Raw genomic sequence first — 13,564 nt, 5'->3', positions numbered from 1 at the left:
GCAATGAAAGCATACTATTGACTTCATTCAGTGTCCACCCCAATTCCATGTAGATTTCAGTAGGATTGTAACTCAGCCAGTTGGTTCCCGGCCTGTACCAGTTATGGGGTTGTTCTGCTTCAGGTGCAGAGCTTTGTACTTTTACTGAATTTAATAAGGTTTCTGCTAACTCAGTTCTTAAAACTTCTCTCTGGATTGAAGTTCTGCTGTGCAACATATCGGATGCCCCTCCTAAGTACCACCTGAAAATTTGTACTTTGTGTTGTCATAAATATGAAGATACTGAACAATATTAGCTCCCAAATCAATGCTTGGCTAAAACAGGGAGCCATCTGCTAGTGGAGCAGCCTTGACAGTAACCCAATCTTGTCCTGTTTTCTTTCTTAGTATAGACTGGTGGGGCCCCAATCACTTGCATGGCAGGCACTACAGATAAGTACTGTCCACCCACGACATTACATGCCCTGATGTGAGACAAGGTGTTAGCAGGTTACAGAATCTCATACCCTGGGCCCTGCACTTGAGAAAGTAGCTGTGGTAAAGACCAGAGAACAGGCTGTGCATCTGTGATCCTGTCCCCACATCCTTGCAATGCCACCCACCGACTCTCTCCATCTTCTGCCCAGCCCTCTGTCCCGTACCATTGCACCACCTCCCTGCCCTTTGCTCCTTCCTACCCATTCCCCGGGCCCCCGGCGCCCACTGTTTCCTCCCCATCCCTCTTTATCCCGGCTGCAGCCCTTCCTCCCCCTCCGTGCAGCCCCTCTCCCCGCCGCTGCTCCCTTGGCCTGTTCGTGCTCCCTGTCCCGCTACACCGTCCCACTGCCACAGCTCCGGGCACGGGGCCGCTTCGGGACCGCGCTCTGCTGGCGCGCTCCGGTGGCGGGGCGGGGATGGGGGCGGCGGGGGGAGCGAGGGGCTGAGGGCGGTGCTGGGTCGGGTTTCAGCAGGAGCCTCCGCGCCGAGGCAGCGCCGACCCGCCGCCTGCCGCCGAGCTCTCCGCGGGGCGGCCGCGGCAGCGGGACGGCCGCGGCAGCGGGAGGCCGGGACACCGGAGCTCCGCGGGGGCCGCGGCACCGGAGGGCACCGGAGCGCCGGAGGTACCGGAGCGGCCAGCAGTAACGGAGCGGCTGCGGCACCGGAGCACCGGGATACCGCAGCACCGTGGTAGCGGAGCGGCTGCGGGGCGTCTCGCCGGGGCCGTATCCTGCGGGATGTGAGCACCGCCAGCGCGGGACGCACGGCGTAAGTGCCAGCGCCGGGGACCGACCCGCGCCCGTTGACCCGCCGCCTTCGCCCGGTGCTCCTCACGTCCGCATCGCCGCATGGCGGGCCGGGCCGGACCGGGACCGGGCGCTTTGTTCTGCCTCCGCTGCGCAGACAATGGGGCGGGGGGGGGGGGGGGGCCGGGGGCCGGGGGAGGGGGCGCCCGCGGCGCAGCACCGCGGATCCGCGGCTGGTCCGGCCTCGCCCGCGGCGCGACGGCAGCGGGGCCGGCGCTGGGAGCGGACGAGCGGGACGGTGCGGGCGCGGTCGAGGCGCCGGGGGTGCTGCCGTAGAGGCAGAGCGGCCGCGAGGCGGGCGCTCAGCGGTCACGGCAAAGGAGCCGCGGAGGCACCGGGAGGGGGCTGCGGGCCCGAGTAGAGCCGGGGCCGGGGCCGGGGCCGTGGCTGGCATAGCTCGGGCACGCGGACTGCACGGTGCAGGGCGTGCCAGGAGCACCAGGGAATAGGGCTGTGCACGGGGACCGGGAGCACCAGCAGGCGGGGGGGCGCCCGACGGCTGGGAGTCCCTGAGGGGCCAGGAGGCCCAACAGCACGGCGTCAAATGTCCCAGGAGCTCTGAGAAAACCCTGGAAGCCTGGGAGTGCCAGTGACCAGGGAACCCACTGGACAGCAAGCAGCCAAGGACATGGGTCACCTCTGCCCTGGGCATATAGTATGGCAGGGGCCCAGCCAGCGCTCAGATGCTTGTGGGCCTGGACTGTGGGAACTGGCTAGTGCGTGAGGAACTTTTATTAGAGATGCTTCCTTTGTGGGGGAGTGTTTTCAGAGACAGGACAGGCTAAAGGGAGCCCTGGCATGGCACAGAAATGGGATACACCCGGGATGAAGTGGGGCTTGATTGCATCTTCATGAGACTCATCATTACTTAGGTCTGATATTAGAGAGAAATAAAGCTGTGTGGCAGGGCAGGGAGTGAGCAATAGAGAATGGGATTGAAATGCTGGTTCAGGAGGGCCAGGTGGGAGGAGATGGGATGGCCAGGAGGCATCTTAACTGTAGGTCATGGTAGACAATAGAGGTTGAAAGTGAGTTGTTAGCCTTGGGCTGCACTGCAGGTGAGGCTGGACTGTGTCTGTCTCTGAAGGCAGAGAATCTGAAAGTCTTCAGAGAGACCTGTGTGAATGTAGAAGAGAAGAACATGTTCCAGGACAGCAGAGTGGTACTCAGCAAAGATTAAACAGGCTTCTGCATCCTTCCTGATCTGGACTGGAGTCTCAAAAACATCATTATATGAGTCATGGCCTCTCATGTGAGGCTTTGGGTATGGCATCAGCAGCATCTGCAGCTTTGATGGAGCTTTTGCACAGCAAGCGCTCTGACATCTGTTTGTGGCATGCACAGTGGGCGCATTTCTAGCTTCTTTGCTGGGGCCAGTGTAGGTCTGCTTTCCCATCCTCATGGCTGACATGAGATCCGATGCCACTGGTAGGCAGACCGGGATGCGTGCATTGGCCCTTCTGTAATTCCTTATCTTTTTTTTTTTTTTTTTTTTTTTTTTTGAAATGAGACATCTTGTAAGCCTAGGCTTGGCTCTCCTGGTGCCCTAGCATATCAGCCCTAGGCCTGGGTATGCCTTTGTATACTGCAGCACCCTTCCTGTCAGCCTCCTTACTTGGCTCTGGACCCCAACCTCCTCCCTGGACAGATTGTGATGCTAACAGTTTTCTTCAGAGGCTTCTGCTGCCAATTGTTACTAGGGAACTCAGTGCCCAATGGTGGGAGGGACAGAGAGGGAGCAGGGCAGTCTGGCTCACATTACACAGGCTGGGCCTGGACCAGTTGAGCCAGCCCCTAGCACTGAGCTATCTGCTAATTAGAAGCAGCTGTTTGGATTTGGTGACTCTGCATGCACTGAGGTCACTGCCGTCTGTCTTCCTTGCCGACCCAAGCCTGCAAACTTCATAGGAACAGAGGGCTGTTAGTACCATGGACTCGTGTAATCAGGCAACCTGCAGTTTTGACTTTCGCCTAAGAGGTAGCTAGGCTCTGAACCTACCGAATATGCATCCAGGGAGGATAGGAAGGGAGAAGTTAACACAGACTTTCATCATCCCAAAATGCTTGTTCCTCACCCCAAGAACCCTAGTCTCTGTTCCTTGGTTGTCCCAGTGCTCTCAACTGCTCTTTGCACTCCCCAGATTGACTTTACCAGTTTCCCTGCTCCCATGCAAGCAGCCCACAAAGCCTCCCTGCACTCCCTTCTGCTTCCCAAGAGCCATATCAATAATCAAACTTTTTTTTTTTTTTTTTTTTTTTTTCCCCATATCTGTGCCCTGATCTGTGCTGGGCACTATCCAAGACCTTTCTGCTTAATCCTGTCCTCAGCCACTGAGATCACCTCATTACCTCTCTCTGTATGTCTGTCTAGTAGTTTTTCTACCCTTCTTTTCCGTAAGTTTTCATCTACTCACTTGCCAAGGCTTTGAACCCTCTGCCTTGTACCTTCCCATGACCTGGGCACCTGGGTCACAGTTAGGATGACGCAGTTTTATCACAGAAGCAAACTTGAGCCCCATTCTTCCAGTTCTGAATGTATTTAGTTACCCTTTCAGCTGTATAAATTGAATTAATTCCAATACAAAGAGATGGACCTGTCCAGGACCACTGAATTGGTGCAGGTCACCAGCTAGCAGCCCACAAGTATATGTAACTTCTTTTTACTTCTGCTCGTGAAAGATAATGAGGATTAATGTTTGCTAGGTGCAAGAACAGTGCATGGCTTTACTTGCCATGGATGATGTCAGGCACTGGATGTATACATAGGTTTCTAGTTCATATAGCCCATTGAAGTAAACAGATACTTCATTATATGAAGAAAACACTTTAAAAAAAAATATTTCTGTCATTAACCCAAGATTTCCACAGGAAAAATCAACCTAAACTGATGTCCTGGGGTGGAAAAGAAGACCAAGGAATAACCATACTACATACCCTGGAAAGGGTTAACACTGCTGTAGGGTTCTGTAGACCAAGGGCTGCCATTCTTAGTCCCTAAACTAAGGCAGTATCAGCCACCTCCGTCCCCCAAGACAGGGAGGTTCCTGCCGTCCTATGTCTGACATGAGCAGCTCCTGAGTGTGGTTATGGGACCAGCAGCAAATGCTTTCAAGAGAGTCCAAGTGTGAGCTCATGCTGCCGCCATCCCTGCAGACCACTAAGCCTCGTTTACCGGGGGCTAAAAGCAGCACTGGGGCTGGTGTTCTTCACAAGTTCCTTGACTGCTGAGTTGCTTTGGCTACTCACAGGGAGGGTGGGCAGAGCCCTTGGGGGCTGACTGCCTTTGGGCACGGGGAGTGTGTCCAGCGTGTCCAGTAGTGGTGTTGCTGCAGGGAGCTGCTCCTCCCTCCTCGTCCCTCCCCCACTGCTGCAGTGAAATGAAGCTACAGCAGGGGGAAATGGAGTGAAGGAGCCAGAATGAGCAAGGAGCAGTGAGAAGGAGACAAAGGAGGAGAGTGAGCAGGGGAGGGTGTGGGACGGGGAAGGAGCCAGAGCAGCTGGCAGTTCAGAGGGAGTTGCTGCGTTCCTACTGTATCACCACCACCCTCCATGGTACCAGCTTGGGGCATCCACAGATCTCTGTGCCAGGCCAAACAATGGGCCCTGTCTGCCCTAGGAGGACAGGATTTTATCCTGGGCATTCCCAGCTGTGGGTATGTCCTTTGCAATAGAGCCATTCTGATTTATTGTTCACTGGATGTAAGCCCACTCCAGTTCTGCTGCTCCCTTCTAGGGACACTCGATTTGCACTTCACATTTTTTTGAGCCTAAATCCCTGTTGTCCTGAAAATCATGCTACTGGGGAGCAGGGATTCAGCGGGGTCACTTGTTGGGCTCTCTCCCAGTTTAAGATTGTATTTTTCAGTATAGAGAGGTGCTAGGCTGCTGCTTGTCCAAAAATCTCTGTGGTCTTGCACACAGCCTTTCTCAGCCTCACAGGAAGCATTCAGCTGTTAAAGGCACAGGAACCCTCTGCTGTAAGGCAGCTGGCTCCAGTGTTGCTGGGAGAGCTGGTGGTTGGGAAGAAAGCTTATGTGATAGGGTACCAGCTAGTAACCTCAGCAAGAGGTCAGGTGTGCTCTGCTTATCTAACTTAAGGCGCTGTCCTAGGCCTTCATTCTGGGCACCCTCTGCTCTAACACTTTTTAATCTCATGAGGGATAAGTGATACAGAGCAATCAGGCAGGAGATACCTGGTAGGCTTTTCCTCCCCATGTTTTTCTTTTGTCCTTCTGTTGCTGCTCCCTCTTAACCAGTCTCTGGTCTGCATTCCTTGCAGGATTAAAGCACACTGCAAAGAAGATCGAGCAACCTTCTGGTCTGCAAGTCCCTAGTAATGGAGCAGATGAAGGGGTCAGCCGTGCTTCTGCTGGAGCTGCTAATCCTTGGGGGCCTGAGAGCAGGGAAGGGCTCTGCCGTCCTGGGTACCCTGGATCTACAAATAGATGAGGAGCAGCCAGCTGGCACCATCATTGGGGACATCAGTGCTGGCCTGCCACCTGGTACCAGTGCCTACATGTATTTTATATCAGCACAGGAGGGCAGTGGTGTTGCCACTGACTTGGGAATAGATGAGAACACAGGTATCATCAAAACAGCCCGTGTCCTGGACCGAGAGACCCGGGACCGTTACAGCTTCATTGCTGTTACTCCAGAGGGCATCACAGTAGAAGTGAATATCCAAGTTAATGACATCAATGATCATGCTCCAGCCTTTCCCAAGCAACACAGCACCTTCCAGATTCCAGAGCACACACCCATTGGCAGCAGATTTCCCTTGGACCCAGCCTTTGATGCTGACAGTGGTCTGCTGAATACCCAAGGCTATGTGATTAAGGGTGGCAATGTGGGGCAGGCCTTCCGCCTGGAAACACGGCGAGGACCCAACGGGGTCTTGTATTTGGATCTGGTGGTCAGCAATGTCTTAGATCGGGAGAACCGATCATCATACTCCTTGCTTTTGGAAGCCTATGATGGTGGCTCCCCTCCCAGGAGCACCCAGATGATGCTGGATGTATCTATCCAGGACATCAATGACAATGCTCCTACCTTCAACCAAAGCCGCTATCATACTCTTATATCAGAGAATTTGAAACCTGGCAGCAGCATCCTTCAGGTCTTTGCCTCTGATGCAGATGAAGGAGAAAATGGGGATGTGGTTTATGAGATCAACCGTCGACAGAGTGATCCTGACCAGTACTTCACCATTGACTCCCGAACTGGAGTCATCAAGCTCAACAAGGGTCTGGACTATGAAGTCAAGAAGGTGCACGAGCTGGTGGTACAGGCACGGGATAAGGCTGTCCATCCTGAGGTCACTACAGCTTTTGTCACTATTCATGTGCGTGACTACAATGACAACCAGCCCACCATGACTATCATCTTTCTGAGTGAAGATGGCTCCCCTCAGATCTCTGAGGGAGCCCAGCCCGGCCAGTATGTGGCCCGCATCTCTGTTTCTGACCCAGATTATGGTGAATACTCCAATGTCAATGTCACACTGGAGGGAGGGGATGGTAAGTTTGCCCTCACTACCAAGGACAACATCATCTACCTTATCTGTGTGGACCAGCTGCTGGATCGTGAAGAAAGAGACTCCTATGATTTGCGGGTGACAGCTACTGATTCGGGAACACCTCCACTCCGGGCAGAATCAACCTTTGTGCTGCAGGTGGTGGATATCAATGACAACCCTCCACTCTTTGACCAACAGGAGTACAAACAGAGCATTCCTGAGGTTGTGTACCCAGGCAGCTTTGTCCTGCAAGTGACAGCTCGAGACAAAGACCAGGGTCCCAATGGGGAGGTGCGGTACAGTATCATGCATGGCCATGACACCCACTCCAGCTGGTTTGCCATTGACCCTGCTACAGGTATCATCACTACTGCTGCTCCACTGGATTATGAGAAGGATCCTCAACCTCAGCTGACAGTGCTGGCCACAGACAGGGGATCTCCTGCCCTCTCTTCCTCAGCTGTGGTGCATGTGGCCCTGCAGGATGTCAATGACAATGAACCAGTGTTCAGGAGTAATTTCTACAATGTGTCCCTGAAGGAGAACACCCCTGTTGGGACCTGCTTCTTACAGGTAGGTACAACTGTCAGGAGTTGATTTTGAGGAGGGCACAGCCAAAGCTGTGAGAGGTTTGGAATGGGAGACCTGCCACTGAAGGATGTTTAGTGCAGTTTTCATGGCTTAGATGGGTCCTGATGGCAGCAAGAATGCTAGAACAGAGAAATCCCTACTCAGTGTGAGTGGGAAATGGGGCATAACAGTGTTACACCTTTTCTGCATGCAAGTACTGAGTGATATTGCTGATATTGTGGGCAAATCTCAAGGAATTCCTTTGTGCAAAGCACTTCATTGGCATCAGCTAACATTGTGCCCCACTGTACAAGGCGTTGCTGGCACAAGGGTGGAGCAGCCTTGCAGGCCAGGATACTAGAAATGGTGCTCAGGAACAAGGGTCAAATCTGTAGGAAGCTGCTAACTTCTCTCTACCCCTGTGAGATGATTAGGTGAAGTTCATCAGTGTTTGAAAGGCTAGTTGTGAATATTAGCATTAATTATGCATGATTAGTATTGTTATATTACCTTGGAAGCAGCATCTTTGGAATTTGAACTGAGACGCACGTGCTGCATCAGCCTTCGAGCAGTAAGAGGTCTCAGGTGAGGCCTGAAGGGTTCGTGCACCTGTATCAGGTTCTGTGGGTACGTGGCAGTGATGCCATTTGTATGACTCTGAAGGTCTGTGCAGGACAACACGCTGCCTTGCCCCAGGTGGGAGGGGTGGGGCTAGGGCCAGGGCTGGGGACAGAGGTGGGGCAGGAGCCAAGGGTGGGAGTGGGCTCAGGGCCAGGGCAGGGGTGGAGCAGCTCTGGTGAGTGTGGAGGCCCCAGTTGTGCACAGGGACATCTTGGCTGCAGCAGCCCTAGGGGGATTTCCCTTCTCCTCTGTGCAGTCCAGCTCAGTGCTGCTTACTGGGCAGGAAGGTGTTCTGGAAATGCAATTGGCGATGGCAGCTGGGCTCCTGGCCATGAGCATGGGGAGAGGCAGGAGGGAGAGCGGGATCCACAGAGGAGCTGGGGTGGCACAGAGCCACAGGGATGGCATGAAGAAGCTGTTTGGGTGTGCAGGGCCTGGCCACGGTGAGGACCAGGGCAGCGTGGGGGACAGCCCGGCTTGCACAGCACAGGGGGAGGCGCTGGCCCGGAGGCCAGCAGCAACTGAGGGTTTGGCCAGATTTCGATGGTCTTGGCTCAGCCCTCATGTTTCGTTTGGAAACAGCGCGTCTGGGCTGAGCGCAGGTAACTCCCGCGTGGCCCCAGCACAAAGCAAACAGCTCACACATCTGCTGCTGCTTCCTCTGAGCCGGGAAACGTGAGAGGATGGGAAAGGAGGCTGGCCAGGCTGCCGGCTAGGCACCGGGCCGTGGCTGGAGTGGGACTGGTCGGGGAGCTGGGCAGATCTGGGGTGGGGAGCCTGGGTCTCGAGGCTGTCCTGCTGGTTCAAGCCACCCCTCCCCCAGAAGAGTCTTCTGAGGAGCCATTGGGGTCAACAGTAGCCAGCAGTCGGCACCATGTCCCATGGGGTTGTTCATGTCAGCCCCTGTGTGCCCCCTGCTTGACTCCATCTATCTGTGACCTCCAAGCATCAGGTCTTGCCCTGCCTTAAGAGGTGAAAGGGTCTGTGGCGAGGTCTGGATTTGGTCCAGACACATGTAATACTCACAAGAGCCCAGACCATGGGCAGTCACAGCCAGCATGATGTGCAGGACACAGCTGCCAAGGCCAGCACGAAAAAAAGGGTTTGGTTCTCCATTGGACCACCATATTTCTAAGCAAGAAACCTGGGGAGGACCAGGTCTATTTTCAGATGTTGGTATCTGCTCTCTGTGGGCAGGATAGAATTATGGGAAAGTGGTGAGTCAATGTGAGTGACCAGGAGAGACTAGCTGCAGGTCTCCTGCATGCCCACACACCCCATCCGCTCTGCCAGATTAGTCTTTGTGTTTGGTGTACGAACAGGGCTGAGCAGAACAGGTTGCTTGCCTGAGCTCCAGAGAAAAAAGAAATCTCATAACATCTTTGTTTATTACTTGTGTTTATCATGGGCCAGGTCTCACGGTAGCAGACTCTGCATAAGCCCTAACCAAAGGAAACAGCAAACTCACAGTTCAAGTCTCAGACGAGAGAGAAATGCCAGTAGAGAAGGAGCCCAGGGAATCAGTGGACACAGCACCATCAGGCAAGAGGGCAAGGGAGAGTCAATAATTGGTTGTCTCTGTTTCTCTGTGGCCATGAGTTGATAGTATAGATGCTTTAGGGCTCATCGGACCACATTCAAGTGCTATGGTTATATGATGCAAAACACAGTTCTGGTATAAATTCACCCTACTGGCTTAAATTTGCTTTAAATATTCTGTTGGATTGACTTAGTACCAGCAAGCTGCATGCATGGTCAGATATTGTCTTTCTGGGCCTTTCTAACATTTCATGCTAAATCAAGTATTGTCTGTCCTCTGGCAACCACTGTAAAGCACAGAGAGAGCTGTGTAACCCCCATGTTGTGAGTGGTGGCTGATTTGACTGAAATGTGAATGAGATGAGATGGTGGATTATTGATTCTTGCATAGATCCAATATTAATGATTTTGGAGCCAGGGTTTACATATTTCCATTGCACCCATACACACAATTGTTGGGGAAGAAGAACATCACCAATCAGAAGCTGACCAGCAACACATGCAACGTATATCCATATCTTAAAATTTTGAGGACAGGTCTGATAAGCTTTTAAGTTTGAGTACCAATTTGTGATTCCGTGGGACTGGCTATGCTACATGCACAGCACTGGGACAGCCTCTGGGGCTGCACCATGACATGCATGAAGTGCTCTAAGCTATATCAGGCTGCAGGAACTGTATTACAAAAAGAGAGTTCTGAGGAATAATCCTGATGCATCGGTTATGGTACTGAAGGGGACAGCTGTGAGAGGACACAAAGAGTAGCCACACATTGGGACTGGAGCAGCAGGAGGGCTAACACTCACTGACTTTGCTGCCAGAGAGAGTGGCAGAAGGACATCATTACCTTCATTCATTTTCTTGGGACAAGGGATTTAGCATTAACCTATTTTCAGACCTTTGCACAACATAGAACAGGCCTCCTCCTACTCTGAAACAAGAAGACAAGTTTCCCGAGACAAGATTGGGAGATGATTGTGAGCTCCTTAGGGATAAGCATGAGGAAAGGGAGTACATCATGCTTCTGGGAGAGCGGGCTGGGAGAGTGAGTCTGGGGGTATAGAGGGACTGGGGACATGGGGGAGATACTGGTACATGGGGAGGTTGTGGGGGAGGTGAGTGCTGTTGTTACCGCCAGAAGAGCTGCATTTGTTCCAAATTCCTGTGAAAGTTATTTCCTTGCGCTGCCAGCAGCCTCCTCCTGGGCTTGGCACAGCAGCCAGCGCCATGATTAATTCAAGTAGCATTTCCCCTGGAGCTGCAGCAGCTTTTCCACTGCAGCCGAGAGGCCCCAGCCCCTTGCGCTCCTCTCCCCCCATACTCTGCTCCTCCCCCAGCCCCCTCCACAGCTCCCTCCTTCCTCTGTGCTGATCTCCAGCCCCCTCACAGCTGCCCCTCTTCCGTCACCTCTGCTTTGGCCCCAGGCCCCCTAGACCTCCCCTTCCTCCTATAGTCCTTGCTCACAACCTCCCTCCTCCATGCTGCCCACAGCCCCACACCTGTGCACACTGCTCCCCCAAAGTGCCCAGCACTGCTCCTCCCCTCCTGGAGCCCCAGCCTGCCAGCATACTCCCCCTCCCCTTCCCTCAGTCTCTGCTCCCTCCTGTTCTTCCACACCCCTTTGGCTGCTGCCAGTTGCTGTCATCTGCCCCCCCAGGGACCCTTGCTGTTTTGCCCCCAGGGCAGATCCCACTGACAGTGCTCTCCCTCATAGGCATGGCCATGGGGCAGGCACCCCGGCCTCTTCCTGCTCCCCATTCCTGCCTGGTGTTCCCCTGCTTGTCCTGCTCCCTAGTCTGCTGCCCCAAGCTCCAGTATCACCTGCATGTCTTGCATTGTCATGCCCCATCCTGCTGTGCAGACCCACTCTGTAAACTCTTGCTACCTGAGCTTTGTGCAGCCAAAGATCAGCTCAGCACCCTTCTCTGGAGTCCTTGGCATCAGTGCCCTCCATCAGGTCACTTCCTACCCTGTACTGCTGCTGCCCCACTCGAGCCCCCTTGAATACTCTTCCTTTGCAGGGTTGTGACTTGTGCCCTCCCTGCTCAGCGCCCAAACTCCTCTGCTCTGCTGAGGTTCCCAGTGCCCTGTAACTCCTTGCTGCTCTAACAGAGCAGACATCTGGGTGCTTGTGTGTGAGCCTTTCCCCTACTCTTTCGGCTCTTCACTTTGCCCCTGCTCCTGGAGGTACTGGGACTCCCAGAAAGTTTGTACTCACCCTCAGGTTCCTGTAGTCAGCCCAGTCTCACCCTCCACCACAATCTTATCACCCTGCCAGTGTCTTTGATTAAACTCCTTCCCTTCTTCCTCAGAACCTAGGGTTTGCCCCATCACATTCAGTTTTTGGATGTCAAAATCTGCCCCTGTGCTCCATACCTAGCTGTGTATGGATACAGCAGCTCTGCATCTGCCCATGCCTTGGCTGTGGCTGTGGAGCTGCCAGCCTCACCATGGCTCTCACCATGTCCTGTAGCTGCTGGGCTGCAGGAGCCAGTGGTGCAGGCATGCAGTGACTGCAGCTGTGCAGAGGGGTCTCCCTGGACATGGCACACCCCACAGCATCAGGGTCTGACCCTTGCCTCAGCCACGCGTGCTGGACAATCACTAGGGCCGAACCCTGACCCCACACACTCCCCTGAGGCCTGAGTATGCTGGAGGCCGAGACGCAGCCCGGGAGCCAGAGACAGCTCCTGAAATAGCAGCCGTGGCCACTCCCTGGCTGCTTTTAGCTGGTCAGCAGCTGTGCCAGGGCTGGGGAGGGCAGGACGCCTGGCACACACTCAGGCAAAGGGAGCCGTGCGTGGGATCGTTGACCACACTGGCGCCAGCCTCCCCTCCTCTCCCACCAAGAGCCGTCACTCTGAGGGGCGGGAGCCCAAAGCCAGATGTTTGCCAAAGCCACAGTGTAACATGTGCGTAGCAGAGATCCAGCCGGGGCAGGGCTCCAGATGAGCTCCCTGCCTGCTGACTGTGCTTGCTGGAGATGAGGAGGATAGCCAGAGAATGGCTGCTGAGAAGCACTCCATTCTTTTCATGCACTGTGGACTGCATAGGGAAGTAGAGGGGTCACTAGTAAGGCTGGGAGGACAAAGATGGCTGTGTTCAAGGGGCTCTGGTGTTGCCCTCTAGATGGATCTGTGGGAGGGAGAAGCCTTGACTCCAGGTGATGCAGCTGAAGACTCCAGTGTGCGGCTTTGCTTCTCCATCCATCCTCTGCTCTGGAAGAACCTAAGAGCTTTGTGGTGCCTTGGTTCCACTTCCTTGCATCTTGTCTTGCCAGGGTAGTAGGAGGATGGTGAAATAACAAGACCTCAAAGCTTCAATGGCCATGTTAGTCTTGCCAATTCTCCATGCGGTGTGGAGAGGCACACCTTCCCAGCATCTTCTGTCCTTTTCTCAAAGCAGTCATAGCTCCCTGAGATCTGTGCAGTGGTTTCTTTCTCCCTAACCCTGCAACATCTTACTGCTCTTTTCCATCCACTGCTGCTACTTTGACTGCATTAGTCTCATGGGTACCCTTTTGCCCAGCTGCTCTTGACAAGTGGTTGCAGGGTACACAAGCATGAACCAAACAGGAAAGAAGAGTCAGGTAACAGATGCTGCTGCACAGTGGTTCCAGGGCTGTGTGCAGGGCTGATGGAGCAGAGCCGCTCTTTCAGAAGGACTAAAGCTGACTGGAGTTCTGGGATGTTCAGAAGGGCCTTTGGCTGCATATCACAGAATGACAAAGGCTGAGGTTGGAAGGGACCTCTTGTAATCATCTAATCCAATCTCCCTGCTCAAGCAGGGCTACTCAGAGCTGGCTGCCCAAAATCCTGACACCACAATGGCTATGGACAACCTGTGACAGTGCTCAGTCACCTGCCCAGTAAAGAATGGTTTCTGATGTTCAGACAGAACCTCCTGTGCTCCAGCTTGTGTCCACTGTCTCTTGCCCTGGCACCAGGCACCACAGAAAAGAGCCTGGCTCCAACATCTTTGCACCCTCCCTTCAGATATTTACAGACACTGATGAGATTCCCGAGCTTTCTCTTCT

General features: G+C 54.0%; 1 protein-coding gene across 1 annotated transcript in view; it reads left to right on the top strand.

Moving 5' to 3' along the window:
* The first annotated feature begins 916 nt into the window (after positions 1 to 916).
* DCHS1 (dachsous cadherin-related 1) overlaps positions 917 to 13,564 on the top strand; it is a 45,725-nt gene continuing 33,077 nt past the window's right edge. Inside the window, exons 1-2 of the mRNA XM_035311066.1 lie at positions 917 to 1,245; positions 5,563 to 7,371. Coding sequence (XP_035166957.1) covers positions 5,620 to 7,371 — 1,752 coding nt within the window. The 5' untranslated portion in view covers positions 917 to 1,245; positions 5,563 to 5,619. The remainder of the gene's footprint in view (positions 1,246 to 5,562; positions 7,372 to 13,564) is intronic.

This window comes from Oxyura jamaicensis (assembly GCF_011077185.1).
Source record: "Oxyura jamaicensis isolate SHBP4307 breed ruddy duck chromosome 1 unlocalized genomic scaffold, BPBGC_Ojam_1.0 oxy1_random_OJ72710, whole genome shotgun sequence".
NCBI lineage: Eukaryota > Metazoa > Chordata > Aves > Anseriformes > Anatidae > Oxyura > Oxyura jamaicensis.
Note: the sequence above shows the minus strand (reverse complement) of the source record. Positions and strands in the feature narration are given on the sequence as shown.